At 44.8% G+C, this 25,733-nt stretch overlaps 3 protein-coding genes across 4 annotated transcripts in view; all 3 read left to right on the forward strand.

Moving 5' to 3' along the window:
- LOC128409056 (tripartite motif-containing protein 10-like) overlaps window positions 1–25,733 on the forward strand; it is an 83,502-nt gene that overhangs the window by 48,647 nt on the left and 9,122 nt on the right. The gene's annotated exons all lie outside the window — the stretch shown is intronic.
- Window positions 1,093–14,084, forward strand: LOC128409061 (tripartite motif-containing protein 10-like). 2 transcript variants are annotated; one of them, XM_053379262.1, is made up of 7 exons: window positions 1,093–1,848; window positions 5,574–5,669; window positions 5,836–6,066; window positions 9,181–9,203; window positions 9,979–10,097; window positions 10,223–10,282; window positions 11,779–14,084. In XM_053379262.1, the coding sequence occupies exons 1-7, from the start codon at window positions 1,447–1,449 to the stop codon at window positions 12,297–12,299; spliced, it is 1,452 nt and encodes a 483-aa protein (XP_053235237.1). In that variant the 5' UTR covers window positions 1,093–1,446; the 3' UTR covers window positions 12,300–14,084. The 2 variants fall into 2 exon arrangements, with proteins under 2 accessions (XP_053235237.1, XP_053235238.1); XM_053379263.1 differs by having other exon boundaries at window positions 1,095–1,848; window positions 10,223–10,252; window positions 11,779–14,083.
- The window catches only part of LOC128409037 (tripartite motif-containing protein 10-like), a 39,762-nt gene continuing 33,617 nt past the window's right edge, over window positions 19,589–25,733 (forward strand). The window contains exon 1 of the mRNA XM_053379214.1: window positions 19,589–20,515. Coding sequence (XP_053235189.1) covers window positions 20,114–20,515 — 402 coding nt within the window. The 5' untranslated portion in view covers window positions 19,589–20,113. The remainder of the gene's footprint in view (window positions 20,516–25,733) is intronic.

A 25,733-nucleotide genomic window follows, 5' to 3' on the forward strand; every position in this document is an offset into this window, starting at 1 on the left:
CTTTCGTAATTCCAGGACTGTGCCTGGAAAATAGGGACACTTGGAGGTTATGTAAATATGACTTTATATACTTTATAAGTTTTGTTTTCTCTCTAGCTGGTTTTTAGTGCTGTATGAATTGTTCGTGATCTTATGCTTTTTATGGTTTCATACTATTTTGTTGTAGTAGCTGTTAATACAGTTTTTCTATTGATGGTTTTAAATCAGTTATATTCCATTTTATTGATATTAATATACGGAATACCAGAGTACATGGTTATTTGGGAGGTATATGAAAGCCAAAAAGATGAAACAGTATTAAAGAAAAGCTCCAAAACCTCCCTAGCAGGCTGTTGAGAGGACCCTCTATACTGGAGGGCATTTGCGGGTGTGTACTGCAGCGTATCACCAGAGTTTTATGAATCACCTTCTTAGGAAGAATCTGTATAGAGTTTAGGAGACATATAAAAATTTGCTGGAAAGGAAAATACACCTATGGCTATCTCCTATTGAGGCCATTACAATCAAGACAATGAATAAGGATAGACAGTGGGTAACTTACAGGAAATTGTTGTACTTTACAGGGTGGGAACCTAAATTGAAATCAGTGGAAGATGTAAGGAGCCATGTTACGGATTGGTTACTATAGGTAAAGGTAAAGGGACCCCTGACCATTAGGTCCAGTCGCGGACGACTTTGGGGTTGCGGCGCTCATCTCGCTTTACTGACGGAGGGAGCCAGCGTACAGCTTCTGGTCATGTGGCCAGCATGACTAAGCTGCTTCTGGCGAACCAGAACAGCACACGGAAATGCCGTTTACCTTCCTGCCGGAGTGGTACCTATTTATCTACCTGCACTTTGACGTGCTTTCGAAGTGCTAGGTTGGCAGGAGCAGGGACCGAGCAACGGGAGCTCACCCCGTCGTGGGGATTCAAACCGCCGAACTTCTGAGGTTTAACCCACAGCGCCACCCACGTCCCTATAACTGCTAGGTAGGCTTGTCTAAATAAGAATGCCATCAACTGGCACTGAAACTAATACTGTGAAGGTGCCTTCCCCTATCAACATGCAGGAGGTTCCACAAGTATCTCTGCCACCACACTAAACATTTGAGTTCTTACATACACAGTGTGGGTATTATGTGGCACCTGTAAAGGTGTCAATTCCACTGATCAGAGTGTTCTAGTGGACCCATATGGGTAAGGTGATATTTTAGGTGAAGGAGTGTGGAAAATGAGTTTTGGTTTTGGTTTTATAGATGAGTTTCAGGCAGTGGGACCAATTGTGGAGGCTTCATTGCATAAGAAAGTGAAACGCAGAGTTAGTTTCTCTGGAAGGATGTGGAAATGCTTAATGCTGAACAGCTTTTACCTTACAGACATTTTTTCATTCCCCAGTCCCTTCACATTCTACTGCCATCCTGCAGCCGCCTCTCAGCTCAACAAAGCCAGACACTCTTGATCCGTCATGGCCTCAGCACCACCATCCATGAACATAGAAGAGGAAGTCTTGTGCCCCATCTGCAAGGACCTCATGACAGACCCCGTGACCTTGAACTGTGGCCACAACTTCTGCCAAGGCTGCATCACCAAGCACTGTGAGGTACGGGATGAAATTGAGATGGGGGACTGCAAGTGTCCCGTCTGCATGGACAAGATCTGGAACAGGAATTTCCGCCCCAATTGGCAGCTGGCAAATGTAGTAGAAAGAATCAAACTCCAGAGAAAGGAACTATGTGAGAAGCATAAAGAAAAACTCCACCTGTTCTGCAAACAAGATGCAGAATTGGTGTGTTTGGTTTGTGAGCGATGCCCAGAGCATAAATCACACACTGTGGTTCTCAAGGAAGAGGCTGCCCAGGAATACAAGGTAGGATGTTTTTTTGACACTTGCTAACACAATCCTTTCATATCTGTATGTGTGCATGTGCAAAATATGCTTTCAACATAGCTGCAATGCAAACAAAAATTGCTAATCTGCACCTAAATGAGAATCAAAAATAGGGGCCCATCTCTGTGCTATTCAAAACAAAACAAAAACTTTGTTCTGCTTCAAAATGAACTTTTAAAAATGTGTTTTTGTTTTTAAGAGCACATTTTTTTGCACTTGTGGAAAAGGGCTCCTGTGTTGTAGTAGTAGTAGTAATGCTGTGTAGCTTTTTAAAGTTGATATTTTATTTAAAAATTGTCAAATATAAAGCAGTAAATTGATACAAAAAGAAAAAAGAAAAGAAAACACAACTGTGTACAGGGGGAAAACATTATATAAATATATACAAAAATACCCTAACCCGTATGTATGTATGCACGCATGCAGTAAGAGTAATGAAATGGAAGTTCTCATATGAATCTTTATTTTAAAATGTACAGCAAAAAAACCAAGAAACCCCCAGAACTGCTATATTATTATTATTATTATTATTATTATTATTATTATTATTATTATTATTATATTAAATTTGTATACCACCCTTCATCCGTAAATCTCATGGCAGTTCACAACTTCAAATTACAATATAAAACCCACAAAATATCAAAACAAGAACAACAAACAAATAATCCCCCCTTACACAACACATTTAAAAAGACATGTCAATCAGCCCAAGGCCTCGTTGAAGAGGAACCTTTCCACCTGGAACCTGCAGAGAGCCTTCCACAGACGGGGAGCCACTGCAGAAAAGGCCCGTTCTCATGTGCCACCCTCCGGACCTCTCGAGGAGGAGGCTCATTAGGAAGGACCTCAGAAGATGATCTCAGGGTCTGGGTAGGTTCATATGGGAAGAGGCGGTCCTTGAGGTATTGCAGTCTTGAGCCATGTAAGACTTTATAGGTCAAAACCAGCACTTTGAATTGGGCCCAGAAACTAATTGGTAGTCAGTGCAGTCAGGCCAGGATTAGCGTAATATGCTCAAAACGTCATGCCATGGTGAGTAACCTGGCTGCCCTGCACTAGCTGAAGTTTCTGGATCATCTTCAGAGACAGCCTTACATATACAGTGGTGCCTCGCAAGACAAAAAGAATCCGTTCCGCGATTCTCTTCGTCTAGCGGTTTTTTCGTCTTGCGAAGCAAGCCCATTAGCGGCTAAGCGGATTAGCGATATTAGCGATTTAATAATAATAATAATAATAAATTTTATTTATATCCCGCCCTCCCCAGCCGAAGCTGGCCTCAGGGCGGCTAACAACAATAAAACAATACAAAAGTACAACACAAACAACACTCTAAAATCATTCATTAAAATTAATTAAATTCAAGCCAAGGGCCACCATTGGGCCAGAGCTCCGCGAAGATTGCCGAGGGAGGGAGTCAGGCTGTGCCCTGGCCAAAGGCCTGGCGGAACAGCTCTGTCTTGCAGGCCCTGCGGAAAGATGTCAAGTCCCGCAGGGCCCTAGTCTCTTGTGACAGAGTGTTCCACTAGGTCGGAGCCACAGCCGAAAAGCCCTGGCTCTAGTTGAGGCCAGCCTAACTTCTCTGTGGCCTGGGACCTTCAAGATGTTTTTATTTGAAGACCGTAAGTTTCTCTGTGGGGCATACCAGGAGAGGCGGTCCTGTAGGTACGAGGGTCCTAGGCCGTATAGGGCTTTAAAGGTTAAAACCAGCACCTTAAACCTGATCCTGTACTCCACCGGGAGCCAGTGCAGTTGATATAGCACCGGATGAATGTGATCTCGCAGCGAAGACCCCGTAAGGAGTCTCGCTGCAGCATTCTGCACCCGCTGGAGTTTCTGGGTCAGTCTTAAGGGCAGCCCCAAGAGATGGGAGTTGCCCCCCCAATCCCATATCGTCCCGTCCCAGCCACAGGACCTCTGTCTTCGAAGGATTTAGCTTCAACCAGCTCCCACGTAACCATCCAGCCACAGCTTCCAGACATCTGGTCAGTGTGTCTGGGGCCGAGTCAGGCTGGCCATCCATCAACAGATAGAGTTGGGTGTCATCGGCATACTGATGGCAACCCAGCCCAAAACTCCGGACAAGCTGGGCGAGGGGGCGCATAAAGATGTTGAAAAGCATTGGGGAGAGTATCGCACCCTGAGGTACTCCACACACCAAGGAGTGGCGCGATGACAATTCCCCCCCAAGCGCCACCCTCTGTCCCCGACCAGAGAGAAACGAGCGCAGCCATTGAAGGACTGTGCCCTGGATCCCCACGTCGGCAAGGCGGTGGTCCAGAAGTTCATGATCGACCATGTCGAAAGCTGCTGACAGATCTAGAAGAATCAGCAGCCCCGACCCGCCTCGATCCAGCTGTCTACGAAGATCATCTGTTAGGGCAACCAGAGCTGTCTCGGTCCCATGACCAGCGCGGAAGCCAGACTGGAATGGATCCAGAGCCGATGTTTCATCCAGAAACCCACCAAGCTGTTCAGCAACCACTCTCTCAATCACCTTACCCAGGAACGGAAGATTCGAAACCGGGCGGTAATTGGATAGATCTAAAGGATCTAATGATGTTTTCTTTAAGAGCGGGCACACCACTGCCTCCTTCAGTTCCCCTGGGAATGTCCCCGTGCCAAGGGACAAATTGATGATATCCCCCAGGAGGGCCCGCACCTCGTCTGGACACGCTCTAATCAGCCAAGACGGGCACGGGTCAAGAGGACAGGTGGTGGGCTTTCCAGCTCGGAGGAGTCTGTCCACATCGGCTGGGGATATCTGGTCAAAGTGGTCCAATACTGGACCCGAGGACAGTCAAGGGGCCTCCAGTTCCTTTATTGTATCCAAATTGGCAGGGAGGTCATGGCGGAGCAACAAGACCTTCTCCGCAAAAAAGCTCGCAAATGCCTCACAGCCGTGTGTCAAATTGTTATTTAGCGGCTTAGCGGCTATTAAAGGCTTAGCGGCTAAGCTGTTAAAAGGCTATTAACGGCTTAGCGGCTTTGAAAAAGGGGGGGAAGCGGGGGGAAATGGCGAGACTCGCAAGACGTTTTCGTCTTGCGAAGCAAGCCCATAGGGAAATTCGTCTTGCGAAGCGCCACCGAAACGGAAAACCCTTTCGTCTAGCGGGTTTTTCGTCTTGCATTGCAGTAATCTAACCTTGAGGTTACCAGAGCATAGACAACAGTAGTTAGGCTGTCCCTGTCCAGAGAAGGGTGCAGCTGGGCCACCAGCCGAAGCTGATGGAAGGCACTCTGGGCCACTGAGGCCACCTGAGCATCAAGTGACAAGCAAAGGATCCAGGAGTACCCCCAATCTACGTATCCACTCCTTCAGAGGAAGTGAAGCCCCCTCAAGAGCAGGCCTCTGCCATGTGCACCTTACCCGGCCTGCTCCACCTCCCACACCACACCTTCCCCACCTGGCTCTCTTCTGCTCCCTCTTTCAAGGCACATCCGAAAGAGATCCCTGGTTTACACACAATCAAGATAAAAACAGTTCAAAATAATAATAACAATAATAACAATAATAATAATTATTATTTTATAACGTTTTAGATAGTTGGGGCCAAAACAACAAGACCAGGGGCAGGTCCTGCAATACTCAGCTATGACGGTCCAGAAAATCTAATAGTAGGACCCCAGGCACTTGAAGTAAGCATAATATTAAAGACAACCCCTGATCCCTAATCAAAACTCAGACTTTGTTTTCTCTTTAGACACTCATCTTTGATCACCTGGAGCATCTGAGGAAAGAGAGAGAGAATATTCAGACTTATAAAGCAAACATCGGAAAGGAAAGCGATGAACTGCTTGTAAGTGTCACCATTACTACAAAGGGGACATGTACTGGAAGCACCAAGTCATGATGTAGAAATCTTGCAACAGAGAAATCCTGACTGTTTTACCATAACATTTTAAATTAAGGTCTTTCTAAAGACGCTTTCCTCCTCTTTTCCTTCTTCTTCCTGCTTCTTGCAGAAATTAACAAAAACTGAGAGGCAGAAGACCATGCAGAGGTTCAGACAACTGCACCAGTTTCTGGAAGAACAAGAAAAGCGTCTGCTGAATGAAATAGAAGAAATGGAGGAGGAGATCACAAGAAGAAGGGAGGAGCACCTGGCTAGACTCTCAGAGGAACTCTCCTCTCTTGAAAGGAGCATCCGGGAGATGGAGGAGAAGAGTCAGCAGCCAGCGAGTGAACTCCTGCAGGTGAGACTGTGGCAGGAACAGCCCAAAGTTCCTCTCTCAGGGTTTAACCACACTTACCTTTTGCTGCACTCTTTCCAGGCACAGGCCAGTGCTTTCCCAGTCCCTACCCAAGCTTTTCTCCTAAGAAAGAAGAGGAGAGCGTTAAATACATACATCTAATTCACAGGTCTGAAAGAGCCACAAAAGGTAGACCTCCAAAGAGATTTGCTGATGAATTTGCTAAAGCGGCAAAAGCTGTAACTGCTGTTAATAGCTCCAAGAAGGTATTTGAACCTTCAAGCTTCCAAGAGGTCCAGGCTTTGGACCGAAGGATGCTGAGCCATGGTTAACTGCCATGAAAACTGAGCTTGATTCCTTAGAGCAGAACAAAACATGGGAGCTAGTTCCAACAGTTCCAGGGATGAAACTGCTTGGAAGCAAATGGGTATTCAAAGCAAAAACAGATCAAAACGGCAAGGTAGTCAGGCACAAAGCCAGATTGGTAGCCAGAGGTTTCTCACAGGTACCAGGAGAAGACTACCACGAGACCTACTCACCCACCGTGAGATAGGAGAGCTTTGGCTTATGCTCAGACTTGCTGCAGAAGAGAATCCACATGTTTCTCATCACAATGTGAATACAGCATTTTTGTACGGAACCTTAGGTGAATCACTTTATATGCTTCCACCTGATGGCGTACAGGTAAAACAGGGATTTGTTTGTTCTCTAAAGAAGTCCCTATATGGTCTCAAGCAAAGTGCACGATGCTGGCACTCTAAACTCACTAAAGTGTTGTTTCTGTAGGTTTTCAGCAAGGTAAAGCTGATCCATGTGTATTTGTCAAAAAGGAAGGGCAAAAGAAGCTGTATTGCTTGTTTTATGTTGATGATATTCTTTTCTTTTGGAAGGATGTCAATAGCGCCCTAGCTCAACTGAAGGAGCACTTTGACATGAAAGATCTATCTTTGGAAATAGAGAGAGACCAAGATAGCAATATTCTAGTACCAGTCACAGAAAATTGCTGATGTGTTAACCAAACTAAACCTGATGGATGCTAACCCTGTAGACACACCGATGACAACAAGTTATCAGGTAGATGATACTAAAGAAGCATTTTCTGACACAACACTGTACAGAAGTGTGCTAGGCAAACTAAACTTCATTGCCAGATGTTCAAGACCTGACATTGCAGTTAGTACTAATTTGCTAAGCAGACAAGTCAACAATCCTACTGTTAAGGATTGGAAAGCTCTGAAACGCATAGCACACTATTTGAAAGGCACTATGCATTACAGACTGAGATTTAACAATCAGAAGTCTGGAGGTCTTGAGATATATGCTGATGCAAGTTTTGGAAGTGACACTACAGACAGGAAAAGCACGTCTGGAGTTTGCTATATGTACAACCAGGGTCTATTTGATTGGCTATGCAAGACGCAAACAACAGTAAGCTTAAGTACTTGTGAAGCTGAACTGAATGCACTGTCTTATTCACTTGTGGATTGTGAATGGTTATTACAATTGTGTAAAGACATGACAATTCCTTTCAAGTGTCCAATCCAGGTTTATCAGGACAACAAAGCATGTTTGGCTTTGCTGACTTCTGAAGGTTGTAAGCAAAGCACGAAGCACTTGCAATTGAAGCTGCAACATGCTAGGGAATGTGTTCAGAAAGGACTCGTAACGGTGTCCTACATGCCAGTTAATGAAATTCCTGCTGATTTATTGTCCAAGGTTGTTCCGAAGGATCAACACGGTACCTATGTACAGAAATTGGGTTTGTACTGAGATTGTACATAACACACTGCCCAGTGGTGTTCACAGAAAGGGGGAGGATGTTAGTTTCTGTTTGTCACTGAGCAGTGCTTTTGGAGTCTCAGGACTCTGTTTACATTCCAGGGATTCCAGGCTATTGGAAGTCTCACGGGAGACAGGTTTCCTGTTCTTTGTTCCATTGTTTGTTCAGTTTCCTCTCTGCTCTCACAGGGAGAGGATGTATTTTTTCTTTGCTCTCTGCGTAGCTTAGTAATAAAGTATAGCATGTAGCCATAAATCTCATCACTTCCGCATGCTGTTTTGGATTCTCTGCTGAATGGGATGTGCCTGAGCCTCATCAAAGGCTCAGGTCGTTAATTATCCTCGGGGGCGATTACGAAGGCTCGGCCGGAGGAAAATTAGCGTTATCAGCTCGGTCGAATACAGATCCCAACAAGGAGGAGGTCAGGTAGAATGGACTGCTGTCAAATGGGGCACAGAGTTGGTGCTTGCATCTCGTAGCAGGAGTATAGCAAAGAGAGGGCAAGGGAGGCCTTAGCCCCAGGCACATGATTTTGAGGGGGTGCGAGCCAGGCACCACTCACAGGGATCCCACCCCGCCTGGTGCCAGGGGTCTTGCCACCATGCCCCTGCCCCCCCCCCACGGAATGGCAGTGTTGGGGGGAAGCACTAGCCAAGGGCTGCATCAGAAACCTGATATGGAAAGGTGAGGTAAGTTAAAATCATCTTGGTTAGATGATCCTTGGAATCCCTTCCAACACTACAATTCTATGATTCTATGAAAATCAAAGAGCAATTCAATAAGCATGACAATACTGCCAAGGTTTTTGGTTTTGTTTCTTACTCTTCCTCTCTCGGTTGACTTGAGGGAATTGAAAAGCTGACAGAAAAGTATGGATAATTTTATTTGGCAAAGTAAGTGTCCCAGAGTGGATAATGTTAATATGCAAACTGTCCCACAGAAGAGAGGATTGGCAGTACCTGATTTAGCTAAATAGTGTGAAGCTGTTTAGCTCACTTTGTTAAAGTTAAGGATATCTCAGAAAAAGGAACTCTTTCAGTTGGAACAGTTATCCATAAATTCCCCAATGGCCAAGATAGTAGGGAAATCTGGGAAAGACAGAGGCGATCTCATGAATTTTCATCAGAACATTTAAAATAAAAAAGAACTGAACTTAAGATTGGAAAATAATGGAGAGAAACCAGAACTGTTAGATGCATCCATACCTATACAAAACTTTGGCATATGCTAGGCAGATTCACCCCAGAGGGCATCCATTGCAGGGGCTGATGGGTCTTCATTACAGGGCCTGTGGTAGGCAGTGAATTCCATTCTGAGTTTCCTCTTTTCCCTTCTAGGATGTTAGAAGAACTTTGCAGAGGTAAGGGGATCCGGCTCAACTCCATTAATATCACTCCCTGAAACTTCACAGGTAAACTGGGAAAGAATATAATATGAAGATAATAAAGAGGAATAGAAATGAAATGAATACTAATGATAATACTTCACAGTATCTAGATTTGCCACACCAACAGCAAACTCTGTGATGGCTGCCTCACTCAGTCCCACACAGACACCTGTCCCATGGACCATCTGTGGAACTATTCCACAGAGTCCCACACAGTTACCTGTCACCTGTGGGGCTAAAAACGGGGAGCAGAAGTTGGGGTGTTTGCCATGCTCCTGAACATATCCAAGTTGCAATATACAACTTCAAGGTGTCACTTGATGTTGTCGTTTAGTCGTGTCTGACTCTTTGTGACCCCATGGACCAGAGCAGGCCAGGATAGAAGGAACATTTCACTTTTGTCAACAACAGCAGCCATCTTTATCTCCTGCAAATATTTCTTGCATGTTGTAGGCAATGCAGCTGAAATGGAAAAAAAACTGAGCAGGGTGGAATCACTTCACTTTATTTTATTTCTCCATTTGAGTGGATGTAAGTGAAGAGATTCAGACAAAGGGCTGCTCCTTTGGCCCTCAGTTGTGTGGCTTTGGAGTCCCTCGTAAGGAGGAATCTTCCCCCCTCTGTGACTCCATTCCTCTCCCTCTCCCTCTTGGCTTTTTACAGTTTCTTTCCTCCTCTCAATTCCTTTCTTTTGCTGCACTCAGAAATTCTGGATTTGAAAAAGGTTAGCATGTATTTTTCCCATCAGGTTTGAGCGAAGGGGGACATCTGAAAATTCACTGACTTCCCCACTAGAATTGAAGAGGAAATTCTCAACATTCAGGGCTGCAAATCCCTTTCTATATGTTGAGATGGAGAAAATAAAAGGTAATGAAGAATGGCTGCAGGGATTTTATTAGTCCAAAATATGTTATGAAGTGAAATTTTTCTTGCAAAATTATTTGAGTTATAAAAGTCTATTTCTCAAACTTTATATTACTTTGCTTTTTCAGATGCTCTGTTACCCAGATTGCTTCAGAAAGGTAAATTTTGGGTTAAGGATCAAATTCAAGGTGGGGTTGGGGACTGGTATTTTATAATTGGACTGTTATTGCCTCTTTTGCTCTATTCTAATAAAATGAGTATTCCACATACCCAAACCACCATGTTTATTTGAATGTAATGTGCACCGTTATGGTCAAATTACATTGCACAAATTAGGGTGCCGATTACGTTTGATTGCACATTTACATTCACCCGCAAATACTTTTGTTGGTTTCAAGGTGTTGAAAATGGAGGTGCACATTAGATCTGATAGCGCATTAAATTCACGTAAATATGGTGCCTGAATTTATCTATGAGGAGCAACTTCAGTCATCTCCATTCATCCAGGAGGTTTTCCCTGTTGCATTTCCCCCGTCTTCTAATTTGTTGGTTTTAATCGTGCTGATTATTTACCAACAGGGTAATTGCACACAGAGCTGCCCGCTAATCCCCTGTTCAACAGGGACCCTCAATATCTCCTTAGATTCTGGAACTCACTAGGCACGGATTCCTGTCAGCTTCTTAAATATATATTTTTTAAAATTAGTCCTCCAAAACTACTCCAGGCCACACATCCCACTGGCAGCCCCTTGGCCCACCAGGTGGGGGTGGGCCGAGCACACAGTTACCTGGTGGGAAGGGGTGAGCAGGAATTCTTTCTAATTGTTCTACTGAAGTACATCGTATATAAGCATCAAGAAATGAAATATACAAATAAGCTATTAACAAAGAATGACTTAACAGAATTAAAATCAAGTTTAGATTACCGTGATTAAAAGGTTTTGTTGGCCATGGCTGTGTCGGGAAGGTTGATGGTTCGGGGGGTAATCTCTCCTCCCCAGTGGCGTCACATCGGGGGGCGGGGGGGTCACGCCCTGGGTTCCATGCTTGCGGGGGTGACAAGAAGGAGGATCCTCTGTTTGCAGCTGCAGTCACTGTTGCCAAGGTCAAAATCTTTTAACTCTTAGTCATGTAGACTTTAGCCTCCTTTAGGACAACAAATGTGTGTGTAGTGGTATCATGGTTGTAAGAAAACAATGCTGGAGGTTCGCAAGGAAAGGGAATTTGTTAGGTTGCCTAATTTGATTTATTCCCCCTGATGTCAATGTAAGCCTCTGAAAGCCCCAAATGGGCAAGTCACAGAGAGAGATTCGAAGGAGGACCATTTTTCCCCTCTTGCCCCCATCCTTCCCTCCTCCCCTTCACTGCATAGAAGAGCTGAGGGAATATTTTCTGGGCTGTTTTGCTTCTTGAAGGGTGACTGAATTGACAGGAGGGACACTATAAAATATGTTGAGTAAAATGGAACAAAAAGAAGTATTTAAATACCCACAGGGAAGGTATTTATTCTGAGGTTACTCTGGGAGAAAGAGGGGAGGGTCCCAATCCTGAATGGAACGTGAGGAAGTCCCATTTATCCGAGAGGGAATCTGCTGTTTCTTGGTGTTGTTTTGGATCAGGATGTCCGTCTCTGACTCTTGGCTGATTCTGACTCACTTCTCTTTTCCTCATCTTCTCTCAACAGCAAATGTCACTCTGGATCCAGACACAGCCCATCCCAGGCTCATCCTGTCCGAGGATCGGAAAAGCGTGAGATGCGGAGACAAAGAGCAAGACCTGCCCGACAAACTTGAGAGATTCAATTCCTGGCCTTGTGTGTTGGGATATGAGGGATTCACAGCAGGCAGACATTTCTGGGAAGTCACTGTAAATGAGGGAGAGAGGTGGACTTTGGGGGTCGCCAGGAAGTCTGTGCAGAGAAAGGGCTTCTTCCCCTTAAGGTTTGAGGGAGGCATCTGGGCTTTGGATAAGTGGCTTGGTGAGTACAGGGCCTTCACATCCCCTGATTACTTTCCTCTGTCCCTGAGTGAGGAGCCCAGGAGGATCCGAGTGACTCTGGACTATGAAGAGGGATATGTGTCTTTTTCTGACGCTGACTCAGGGGCTGAACTCCACACATTCTCAGGAGCCTCGTTCTTTGGGGAGACCCTCCTCCCTTTCTTTTGTCTGTGGGGATATGCAACCCACCTCAGGATCTCCTGTTAAGAGTAGAATTGACATCTTTTCAGATGCCCTGTGGGAGGAGTCATTCCAGTCACACTTGGAGAAAACGACAAAACAAAATCTGGGATTTTCTTTTCCCTCTGCTTTCCCAGAATTCCTTCTGCAGTGGAGTCCTTAAAGAGAGGGAAACACTTTAATTGTCCCAATAAACAATCTATTCCTCCAAAGAATGCACTCGCCACCCCCTGCGATCCTGGTTCTGTTGTTCACCTTCCTCTCATGACAGGACCTCCACCAGCTGTTAAAATGCCCACATGATGGCATTGATAGATCACTGGAGAACAATCCTTCCAGGCACCTTTGCAACTAAAGCTCATAGCCTTGTGGATCTCAGGCAGGAAGGAAATAAGAAGACTGTCTGTGAAGCCCCAACTTCCAACCCTTTGCAAATGCAGCCTCCCCATCTCCACACTTTCTCAGAGAGAAATCTCACTGACTCCAGAGTTGATGGGAGTTGTAGTCCAGCAACTTGGCCAAGTCTGCCCTTTATAATGCACATGGTGTCTTCCCTTTGGCCCCACCCTGGATGTGAGATGTTCCCCCAAAGAGGGTCTTTTCAGTATCTGTGGAATACCCTCCCACCAGATCACACTTCCCCACAGAGCAAGAGATCTCTCCCAGCCCCACAGGTGCAGCACCCGTCCGTCAATAAGGGGGAGAGTTAAAGCCTCTTAAGTCTTTCTCCCTAGCAAAGAGAGGAAACAGTTGCCAGGGGTAGCAGGAGGGCTCTCTCAGCCCCTCGAGGGCAGCAGCTAGCATTCTTGTTTTCTCTTTGGTGGCTATTGAGGTGCTTCAGAGAAGGGAGAAGACACCCCTTCACCTTCCTCCCTGCCCCCTCTCTCCAGATCCACATAAGTCCAACAACCAGGGCGGGAGGAAGTTCAGCACACCACAGGCCCAGTCTCCCCCTCCTGGAAGGCTGACTCTGTTCCTGCAAAGCAACTAGCAGACCCAAGTGTGTCTCCTGTAACGTCCTGCTTAAAAACCCTGTAACCTTATACCAAAAATGTTCTGGTTTACCTCCAACCTGCTTTCATTGCTCTTCCACCCCTCCAGGCAGCAGTGATGTGGCAGCATCGGGGAAGCATCCCAGAACAATCAACAAAGCAGAAGAAACCCAGTGCTAATGCCCTTTTACTGTGTCAGGAACATGCTGCAGAATACATCAGCCTGGAGGGACCCTTTACACAGCAAGGGAAGGAAATCTGCACCTCGGCCCTTTTCCTAATTAGGGACTGTGGGGTTTCATTGCTCCAATGAAGACCACGCTGGGTGCAGTTCTCCAGGGGACCACTTGATGTCAGCGTTCCACCATGAGCAAGGCTCTTGTTATAGTATCCACCAGAGTTTTCCAAACTTTTCACCTTGCTGACACGCTTTTTAGACATGCGTCCTTTTGCAACACAGTAATTCAGTTTTACTAGCAAAAGAGAGGTTCAACCAGGGGTCCTCAAACTATGGGCCACATCCGGCCCGCCAGTGTCCTGAACCCGGCCCACCCCCAGGTCACACTGCCTCTAAGCGCAAATCTTCTGTGGGCTGGGTGTGCACCTCTCTGCCCTGCCCACCTCACAGGGCTGTTGTGGGTTGCAAAGGCGGGCAAGTTTCACAGGAGCAGGGTGGGAGGGCCGTGCCAGCTGCTCCTTTCCTCCAGCCCCGCCCCCTCTGCTCCAGCCCCGCCCCCTCCCCGCACAGGTACTTCTGCTGGCCGCAATACTCTGTGCGGAGGCTGCTTGGGCTTGCAGTGGGGGCACAGATGGGAGCCGAGCAGCGCAGCGCTGCCTTGCCCAGTGGGCCGGCCGCCTGCTGCTGCCACAACTTCCCTCCGCTGCGTCGTGGCCAGCCGGGCCCAGGATGAGGATCCTGCTCGTGCTGCTGCTCCTTTTGGCGCCAGCGGCTACCTAAGGTTGCGTGCTTTGGCATAACCTCTGCAGCGTTCTGTGGTGCCTAGTCCTGTGCAAAGGGCTCCAAGCACACTGGCATTCGTGCAGTTAAGTTAGTGAGCTTTGTGAGCTTAGTCAGGTTTCCCACCCCAAAGGCTGTAATTCCCTGTGTACTTACCTGGGAGTAAGCCTTATTGAATTCAGTGGGACTTACCTCTGAGAAGGCATCCATATGATTGTATGGATACATTAGGGAAAAAGCGTCTGTGTATTTACTCAGAAGTAACTGCACTGCTTTCAGTGGATTTACTCCCTGGTAGGGATGGCTGAATCCGTCCATTTTGGTGTCTTGTTTTTGCAATCTTACTTTCAGTTCTCCACATTTCCACATTAGTGTTCTTTTAATATATTTTTCAAGAAAAGGTACTCTTGAAAATTTGTCACCATTTTAGTCTGTGTTTCTCCTAAAATGCACTTTTTTTGTATGTTGTTTTTCCTAATACATCCTTGCAAAGCAATTATCTGCAATAGTATGCATAGGGTACTTTCACCAATATGCAAGTTTCAGAGTCACCTTCAAAGGTAGAGAAGCAGAACTGTTTATTTCCACTGTTGAGAATATATGTATCATATTGTTTTTCCTGTTTTTGTGTGCACTACAAATAAAATATGTGCATTGTGCATAGGAATTCGTTCATATTCGTTTGTAATCCGGCCCCCAACATTGCCGGAAGGACAGTGGCCCCCTGTTTAAAAAGTTTGAGGGCCCCCGGGTCAAACTAACACCTTTCCAGGAGTGCGGGGGTGTTCATATGACACACCTACACACTGCAGCTGACACACTCAATCACAACGCACAGTTTGGAAAGCTCTGGTATACATGCTCATTGGATCAGATTGCAGCAACAGCAGCTGCCGCTGTCCTTCAGACAAAACTTCACAACTTCGGGGTAAATGTTGGTGGTGATCTTCACGCACCTATTTCTCATGTAAGTCTTCAGTCCATGGGTCGGATATACACATACACAAATTGGTTCAAGGCACGGCCTGGTCCCACAGTCTGGGGTGAGGGCAAGTGGCCTTTTCCTGGCTTAGGACGGGCTTACCATACCTGCCCAGTTCCTACAGACTGGAGGATTCGCTGCCAAGCCTGGGTTTCCGCTGCTCCCCATAGGAAGGAGGGGCTGGGAGTCCTGCTCCAGAAGGGGCTTTGGTGCTGGGGAGTGACTGAGGATTGGGACCAGGAGGGTTCGCTTTCCAGTAAGGATGGCCGTCCTATTGCACCCATAAGGAGGATTGGGGAGGATAGGAGGGAAGGGGACCCTTGAACTTGATGGGTGAACATGCCTACAATAGTGCCTGCGCCAGATTATTTTGCACCCTGTTGTTGTTTAGTCGTTTAGTCGTGTCCGACTCTTCGTGACCCCATGGACCAGAGCACGCCAGGCACCTCTGTCCTCCACTACCTCCCGCAGTTTGGTCAGACTCATGTTTGTGGCTTCGAGAACACATTTTGCACCCTAGGCAAGGCTAACTACTTGTACCCCTTGTTGCTGAAACAACAGCAGCAGCCCCAAATTGCTTTGCAAGGCTGGGATCAGTCCAGTGCTGTCTCGAGAATAAACAAACTTTGGTTTGGCCTGATCTCGGTGTCAGACTCCTTCTTCTCACAGAGCAATTGACCCTCTGGGGAAGATTCCTGGGGCAAATTTGTTCAACATGCTATGAGGCCAGCGGTGGTGGCCATGGAGAGGCAATAGGATGCTTCCTTGCAGCTACCACTGCCATCACCACTGCTCAAAACAAGTGCTGGCTAATCCTCCTCCCAAGCTTATCAGCTGCTGCACCAGTTAGAAAAATAGGGACATCCCAGGATCAAATCAAAAGCCAGGATGGCTTTCGTAATTCCAGGACTGTGCCTGGAAAATAGGGACACTTGGAGGTTATGTAAATATGACTTTATATACTTTATAAGTTTTGTTTTCTCTCTAGCTGGTTTTTAGTGCTGTATGAATTGTTCGTGATCTTATGCTTTTTATGGTTTTATACTATTTTATTGGAGTAGCTGTTAGTACAACTTTTCTATTGATGGTTTTAAATCAGTTATATTCCATTTTATTGATATTAATATATGGACAACCCAGAGTATGTAGCACCCTGCTTGTGGTTAACGCTTAACTGGAATGAAATATTCAATGCAGCAATAGAGAAATTAAAATAATAATTTATTTGTCAGGCAAATAAATGATAGGCACAGTGGTATATGGTTACCAAAGCTCTGCCCATGCTCCAGCCCTGATGGCCAGCACTTATATTTCCTCAGCCCAGCCCCCTTGCTCCTCCTTTGGCTGCCTCTGTCCAATCAGCCTGGTTGAAATTCCTATTGGCTGTTTGCTAGAACCAATCATAAAAGATACACCCATTTCCTATTACCTTTTATGGGAGACAAAGAGCTATATTTCCTTCTATCCATAAATAGCAAACAAGTAGCCATATATCTTACATTTGCTTCGACAAGGCACCTTAATTACCAGATCACCTTTTGCCCTTGTTGCCCCTCCATTCCAAAATAGATGGCTAAAACAGATGGCTCATGGTCTTACATTTTGTCTTAAACAGAGGTCTTGGGTTCACATTCTCACACACCATCAATGAAATAAGAATCTAACATAAGAATCTAACATTTCTTACTTTCTAAATCCTTTGCATAATTACATTTAAGCCAACAAATCTCATACATTAACATAGATAGCTTTTTAGAATAAAAGGCCTTTGCAAAGTAAAACTCTTCAGTTTACACCCCCCTTTCCCGGCCAGCTGCTTTTCCCATTAGCTCTTGCCCTTTGACCTTAGGAAAATGTGGCTAGTCTCTAACGGGAGGCACATGGTATTATTTTCTGTTAAACAATAAATCCTACTATTTACTAACTCTTAATTAGTGTTTTTGCAGCTTGATTATATTCTGTAATATGTAGGGTCAGTGTAACCTTTGCTCCCAGCCTATAATTCCCTTTTACAACTTTGAGAATTTTGGCTCCTGCTATAAATCAGGGGGGCCCTTGTCCAGGAGGATAAACATCTGCCAAAGTCCTTAGCCAGCTGGTTTTCTGCCTGGCATAAAACATTTGCAAATCTTTAAACTCATTTTAAAATACAGGCCTTGATCAGATGCCTCAAGTACATAGTTATTTGGGTGGTATATGAAAGCCAAAAAGATGAAACGGTATTAAAGAAAAGCTCCAAAACCTCCCTTGCAGGCTGTTGAGGGGCCCCTTTATACTGGAGGGCATTTGCGGGTGTGTACTGCAGCGTATCATTGATGCAGTTATAGTGCACCAGTCATGGATTGGCGCTAAACCACCCACACATCCACACTGCTTAAGAATTATTTTGCAATAATTCCAGAATTTTACCCCATTATTGCCATTTGGAGGAGCACTCTTGGAATGTCATGGAACTAAAGGGGACAAAACCCCTCCCCCCATCAAACAACATATCTGGTATGAAAAATTTTTGGATTTCAGCAGGACGTATCAGAACACGGGCTGATCAGAAATGAAGCAGTTATGAAGACTGCAAACCTTTGTAGGCATAGATAGTATTGAAACTGGGATTCCATATGAGTTCCTAGATAGCATCATGTGCAGAAATAATAACAATTTATTATGTAAATAATAATTTACATAATAAAAATAATGCATATATAAACCCTGGGAGTGTTTGCATTTTGTGTTGGAGTGGGATGATAGCTGAGAGGTTCAACTCTGGGCGAATGTGGGCTGAAGGAGCATCTCTACCCCCATCGTTCTGCCCGGACACTGAGGTCCAGTGCCGAGGGCCTTCTGGCAGTTCCCTCGCTGCGAGAAGCCAAGTTACAGGGAACCAGGCAGAGGGCCTTTTTGGTAGTGGCACCCGCCCTGTGGAACGCCCTCCCACCAGATGTCAAAGAGAAAAACAACTACCAGACTTTTAGAAGACCTCTGAAGGCAGCCCTGTTTAGGGAAGCTTTTAGTGTTTAATAGGTTATTGTATTTTAATATTCTGTTGGTAGCCACCCAGAGTTTTATGAATCACCTTCTTGGGAGGAATCTGTATAGAATTTATGAGACATATAAAAATTTGCTGGAAAGGAAAATACACCTATGGCTATCTCCTATTGAGGCCATTACAATCAAGACAGTGAATAAGGATAGACAGTGGGTAACTTACAGGAAATTGTACTTTACGGGGGGGAACCTAAATTGAAGATGTAAGGAGCCATGTTACGGATTGGTTACTATAGGTAAAGGTAAAGGGACCCCTGACCATTAGGTCCAGTCATGGCCAACTCTGGGGTTGCGGCGCTCATCTCGCTTTGCTGGCCGAGGGAGCCGGCGTACAGCTTCCGGTCATGTGGCCAGCATGACTAAGCCGCTTCTGGCGAACCAGACCAGCACACGGAAATGCTGTTTACCTTCCCACTGCAGCGGTACCTATTTATCTACTTGCAATTTGACGTGCTTTCGAACTGCTAGGTTGGCAGGAGCAGAGACCGAGCAACAGGAGCTCACCCCGTCGTGGGGATTCATATAATCATAGAATCATAGAGTTGGAAGAGACCACAAGGGCCATCGAGTCCAACCCCCTGCCAAGCAGGAAACACCATCAGAGCACTCCTGACATATGGTTGTCAAGCCTCTGCTTAAAGACCTCCACAGAAGGAGACTCCACCACACTCCTTGGCAGCAAATTCCACTGTCGAACAGCTCTTACTGTGAGGAAGTTCTTCCTAATGTTTAGGTGGAATCTTCTTTCTTGTAGTTTGGATCCATTGCTCCGTGTCCGCTTCTCTGGAGCAGCAGAAAACAACCTTTCTCCCTCCTCTATGTGACATCCTTTTATATATTTGAACATGGCTATCATATCACCCCTTAACCTCCTCTTCTCCAGGCTAAACATGCCCAGCAGCTCCCTTAGTCGTTCCTCATAAGGCATCGTTTCCAGGCCTTTGACCATTTTGGTTGCCCTCCTCTGGACACGTTCCAGTTTGTCAGTGTCCTTCTTGAACTGTGGTGCCCAGAACTGGACACAGTACTCCAGGTGAGGTCTGACCAGAGCAGAATACCGTGGCACTATTACTTCCCTTGATCTAGATGCTATACTCCTATTGATGCAGCCCAGAATTGCATTGGCTTTTTTAGCTGCCGCGTCACACTGTTGGCTCATGTCAAGTTTGTGGTCAACCAAGACTCCTAGATCCTTTCCACATGTACTGCTCTCAAGCCAGGTGTCACCCATCTTGTATTTGTGCCTCTCATTTTTTTTGCCCAAGTGCAATACTTTACATTTCTCCCTGTTAAAATTCATCTTGTTGATTCAAACCGCCGACCTTCTTATTGGCAGGTCCTAGGCTCTGTGATTTAACGCACAGCGCCACCCACGTCCCTATAACTGCTAGGTAGGCTTGTCTAAATAAGAATGCCATCAACTGGCACTGAAACTAATCCTGTGAAGGCGCCTTCCCCCTATCAACATGCAGGAGGTTCCACAAGTATCTCTGCCACCACACTAAACATTTGAGTTCTTACATATACAGTGTGGGTATTATGTGGCACCTGTAAAAGTGTCAATTCCACTGATCAGAGTGTTCTAGTGGACCCATATGGGTAAGGTGATATTTTAGGTGAAGGAGTGTGGAAAATGAGTTTTGGTTTTGGTTTTATAGATGAGTTTCAGGCAGTGGGACCAATTGTGGAGGCTTCATTGCATAAGAAAGTGAAACGCAGAGTTAGTTTCTCTGGAAGGATGTGGAAATGCTTAATGCTGAATAGCTTTTACCTTACAGACATTTTTTCATTCCCCAGTCCCTTCACATTCTACTGCCATCCTGCAGCCGCCTCTCATCTCAACAAAGCCAGACACTCTTGATCCATCATGGCCTCAGCACCACCATCCATGAACATAGAAGAGGAAGTCTTGTGCCCCATCTGCAAGGACCTCCTGACAGACCCCGTGACCTTGAACTGTGGCCACAACTTCTGCCGAGGCTGCATCACCAAGCACTGTGAGGTACGGGATGAAATTGAGATGGGGGACTGCAAGTGTCCCGTCTGCATGGACAAGATCCGGAACAGGAATTTCTGCCCCAATTGCCAGCTGGCAAATGTAGTAGAAAGTATCAAACATCAGAGAAAGGAACTATGTGAGAAGCATAAAGAAAAACTCCACCTGTTCTGCAAACAAGATGCAGAATTGGTGTGTTTGGTTTGTGAGCGATGCCCAGAGCATAAATCACACACTGTGGTTCTCAAGGAAGAGGCTGCCCAGGAATACAAGGTAGGATGTTTTTTTGACACTTGCTAACACAATCCTTTCATATCTGTATGTGTGCATGTGCAAAATATGCTTTCAACATAGCTGCAATGCAAACAAAAATTGCTAATCTGCACCTAAATGAGAATCAAAAATAGGGGCCCATCTCTGTGCTATTCAAAACAAAACAAAAACTTTGTTCTGCTTCAAAATGAACTTTTAAAAATGTGTTTTTGTTTTTAAGAGCACATTTTTTTGCACTTGTGGAAAAGGGCTCCTGTGTTGTAGTAGTAGTAGTAATGCTGTGTAGCTTTTTAAAGTTGATATTTTATTTAAAAATTGTCAAATATAAAGCAGTAAATTGATACAAAAAGAAAAAAGAAAAGAAAACACAACTGTGTACAGGGGGAAAACATTATATAAATATATACAAAAATACCCTAACCCGTATGTATGTATGCACGCATGCAGTAAGAGTAATGAAATGGAAGTTCTCATATGAATCTTTATTTTAAAATGTACAGCAAAAAACCAAGAAACCCCCAGAACTGCTATATTATTATTATTATTATTATTATTATTATTATTATTATTATTATATTAAATTTGTATACCACCCTTCATCCGTAAATCTCATGGCAGTTCACAACTTCAAATTACAATATAAAACCCACAAAATATCAAAACAAGAACAACAAACAAATAATCCCCCCTTACACAACACATTTAAAAAGACATGTCAATCAGCCCAAGGCCTCGTTGAAGAGGAACCTTTCCACCTGGAACCTGCAGAGAGCCTTCCACAGACGGGGAGCCACTGCAGAAAAGGCCCGTTCTCATGTGCCACCCTCCGGACCTCTCGAGGAGGAGGCTCATTAGGAAGGACCTCAGAAGATGATCTCAGGGTCTGGGTAGGTTCATATGGGAAGAGGCGGTCCTTGAGGTATTGCAGTCTTGAGCCATGTAAGACTTTATAGGTCAAAACCAGCACTTTGAATTGGGCCTGGAAACTACCATATTTCTCGTTCTATAAGACGCACCGGACCACAAGACGCACCTAGTTTTTGGAGGAGGAAAACAAGAAAAAAAATATTCTGAATCTCAGAAGCCAGAGGTGTTATGTTCTGAAGTTCTCACCCTGGGCCAGCAGGGGGATACTGTAGATAGTTATGCAAATAAGGGATCGAAAGTGACGTTCAGGGATTGGATAGTTTTAGAAAGTTGTTACAATTATGTGTACTGGAGCTCTATATATAAGCAGGCTGACTGAACCCTTCAGCTCAGTTCTGTTCTGGCCTCTGAATAAACAAGAGCTGTTTGAAGAATCGCTGTGTCGTCTGATATGTTCACCCACAACTTAACAAGAACAGCAAGAGGAATGACTGCACATTGAAAGCAGCAATCCTTCTTACTGTTCTGGCTTCTGTGATAGCTGCGCAGCCTGCATTCGCTCCATAAGACGCATACACATTTCCCCTTACTTTTTAGGAGAGAAAAAGTGAGTCTTATAGTGCAAAAAATACGGTAATTGGTAGTCAGTGCAGTCAGGCCAGGATTAGCGTAATATGATCAAAACATCATGCCACGGTGAGTAACCTGGCTGCCCTGCACTAGCTGAAGTTTCTGAACCATCTAACCTTGAGGTTACCAGAGCATAGACAACAGTAGTTAGGCTGTCCCTGTCCAGACAAGGGTGCAGTTGGGCCACCAGCCGAAGATGATGGAAGGCACTCTGGGCCACTGAAGCCACCTGAGCATCAAGTGACAAGCAAAGGATCCCCGAGTACCCCCAATCTACGTATCCACTCCTTCAGAGGAAGTGTAGCCCCATCAAGAGCAGGCCTCTGCCATGTGCACCTTACCCGGCCTGCTCCACCTCCCCCACCACACCTCCCCCTACCCTGCATTTGCCCCACCTGGCTCTCTTCTGCTCCCTCTTTCAAGGCACATCCCAAAAAGACCCCTGATTCACACACAATCAAGTTAAAAACAAAAAAATTTTTTTCTTCCAGTAGCACCTTAAAGACCAACTAAGTTAGTTCTTGGTATGAGCTTTCGTGTGCATGCACACTTCTTCAGATAAGTGTATCTTATAGTGTATCTGAAGAAGTGTGCATGCACACGAAAGCTCATACCAAGAACTAACTTAGTTGGTCTTTAAGGTGCTACTGGAAGAAAAAAATTTTTTTGTTTTGACTATGGCAGACCAACACGGCTACCTTTCTGTAAGTTAAAAACAGTTCAATAATAACAATAATTATTATTAACAGTTTATAATGTTTTAGATAGTTGGGGCCAAAACAACAAGACCCAAAGCAGCATAGCCCACTGCAAAAGTCTCCTTGGCCAGATGAAATTGCTGGACATTTTCCATATCTGCTATTGGGTCCTCTGAGCACAGATTCACACGAAGTGGCAACCAACCTTGCAGGATTCAACAGGATTTATGCATATGCAGAACAAAAGGTACAGAGCAATAAGTTCGCAATCTGCACACCCCCGTCAGGGCGCGCCCACTTTTAGACATTTGCAGAATACAATACCACCTGATTTCTGGGAAATCGAAAGTTATAGAAGAAGAAGAGAAAGAGTTTGGATTTGATATCCCGCCTTTCACTCCCCTTCAGGAGTCTCAAAGCGGCTAACAATCTCCTTTCCCTTCCTCCCCCACAACAAACACTCTGTGAGGTGAGTGGGGCTGAGAGACTTCAAAGAAGTGTGACTGGCCCAAGGTCACCCAGCAGCTGCAGATGGAGGAGCGGAGACGCGAACCCGGTTCCCTGGATTACGTGACTACCGCTCTTAACCACTACACCACACTGGCTCAATGTCCTTACATGGGCTTGCCCCCCCCTCCTTCCTGCAATGGCCCCACCAGCCTCACCACGTCACGGCCATGTGCATTTCTGAATCTGCTTATCTCTTTACAACCTTGAATTATAAACATTTGAGCCTGTTCCATCAATGCCAGCCTTGTTCTCCTGACAGACCTCTCCTTTCTCAGAAAGGCCGTTTTGGGGGGGTTTCTTATGGCCCTGCAAAATAGACTTGTCTGCCAGGTAGGGGGCAGGTCCTGCAATACTCAGCTGCGACAGTCCCAAAAATCTAATAGTAGGGCCCCAGGCACTTGAAGTAAGCATAATATTAAAGACAACCCCTGATCCCTAATCAAAACTGAGACTTTGTTTTCTCTTTAGACACTCATCTTTGATCACCTGGAGCATCTGAGGAAAGAGAGAGAGAATATTCAGACTTATAAAGCAAACATTGGAAAGGAAAGCAATCAACTGCTTGTAAGTATCACCATTACTACAAAGGGGAGATGTACTGGAAGCACCAAGTCATGATGTAGAAATCCTGCAACAGAGAAATCCTGACTGTTTTACCATAACATTTTAAATTAAGGTCTTTCTAAAGACGCTTTCCTCCTCTTTTCCTTCTTCTTCCTGCTTCTTGCAGAAATTAACAAAAACTGAGAGGCAGAAGACCATGGAGAAGTTCAGACAACTGCACCAGTTTCTGGAAGAACAAGAAAAGCATCTGCTGAATGAGATAGAAGAGATGGAGAAGAAGATCACAAGAAGAAGGGAGGAGCACCTGGCTAGACTCTCAGAGGAACTCTCCTCTCTTGAAAGGAGCATCCGGGAGATGGAGGAGAAGAGTCAGAAGCCAGCGAGTGAACTCCTGCAGGTGAGACTATGGCAGGAACAGCCCAAAGTTCCTCTCTCTTTTTTTTTTTTATAATGATTTTTTATTAAAGATTTTTATAACAACACAAACATGTAACAAATACATAAACAGACAAAAAACAAAAACAGAACAAAAAACATGTACCATTTCATATCTTAGTTTCTTATACCTTTCTTCCCCGACTTCCTCATGCCTCCCTTTTCTGTATTCCAAGTTCTTATCAATTACTCAGCAAATCTTCCCATATTTTAATTAAAATTTAAACTAATCTTCCTTATTCTCCTTGTCTTAACCATTACTGATAGTAACCATTTACTTTCCAGTCCAACATCATTCTAACTTTCATTAATTTTGTAATATTTCTTTAAATAGTCCTTGAACTTTTTCCATTCTTCTTGCGCTGCTTCTCTTCCCTGGTTTCGGATTCTGCTCGTCATTTCTGCCAAGCCCATGTAGTCTATCACCTTCATCTGCCATTCTTCCAGTGTGGGTAAATCTTGCGTCTTCCAGTGCTTCGCAATGAGTATTCTAGCTGCTGTTGTAGCATACATAAAGAAAGTTATATCCGTCTTTAACACCCCTTGGCCGACAATACCCAAGAGAAAGGCCTCTGGTTTCTTGGGGAAAGTATATTTAAATACCTTTTTAAGTTCATTATAGATCATTTCCCAGAATGCCTTAATCTTCGGGCACGTCCACCAAAGGTGATAAAATGTACCTTCCTTTTCTTTACATTTCCAGCATTTATTATCAGGCAAATGGTAAATCTTTGCAAGCTTGACTGGGGTTATGTACCACCTATATATCATTTTCATAATATTTTCTCTTAAGGCATTACATGCCGTAAATTTCATCCCGGTGGTCCACAACTTTTCCCAATCAGCAAGCAAAATATTATGACCAATGTCCTGAGCCCATTTAATCATAGCTGATTTAACCGTTTCATCTTGTGTATTCCATTTCAGCAGCAAATTGTACATTTTTGACAAATTCTTAGTACTGGGTTCTAACAATTCTGTCTCCAATTTTGATTTTTCCACCTGGAAGCCAATTTTACTGTCCAATTTAAACGCTTCATTTATTTGGTGGTAGTGCAACCAATCTCTCACCTTCCCTTTTAATTTCTCAAAACTCTGCAATCTCAGTTTGTCCCCTTCCTTTTCCAGAATTTCCCAGTATCTTGGCCACTTCGACTCCATGTTTAACTTTTTAACTGCCTTAGCTTCCATTGGCGACAGCCACCTTGGAGTTTTATTTTCCAGCAAATCTTTATATCTGATCCAAACATTTAATAGTGCTTTTCTGACAATATGGTTTTTGAAACTTTTGTGTGCTTTAACCTTGTCATACCACAAATATGCATGCCACCCAAAAATGTTATTAAAGCCTTCCAAATCCAAAATGTCTGTGTTTTCAAGAAGCAGCCATTCTTTCAGCCAGCAGAAAGCTGCCGCTTCATAATACAGTTTAAAGTCTGGCAGGGCAAACCCCCCTCTTTCCTTTGAATCCGTTAATATCTTAAATTTAATTCTGGGCTTCTTGCCCTGCCAGA

Source organism: Podarcis raffonei, chromosome 2 (assembly GCF_027172205.1).
Source record: "Podarcis raffonei isolate rPodRaf1 chromosome 2, rPodRaf1.pri, whole genome shotgun sequence".
NCBI lineage: Eukaryota > Metazoa > Chordata > Lepidosauria > Squamata > Lacertidae > Podarcis > Podarcis raffonei.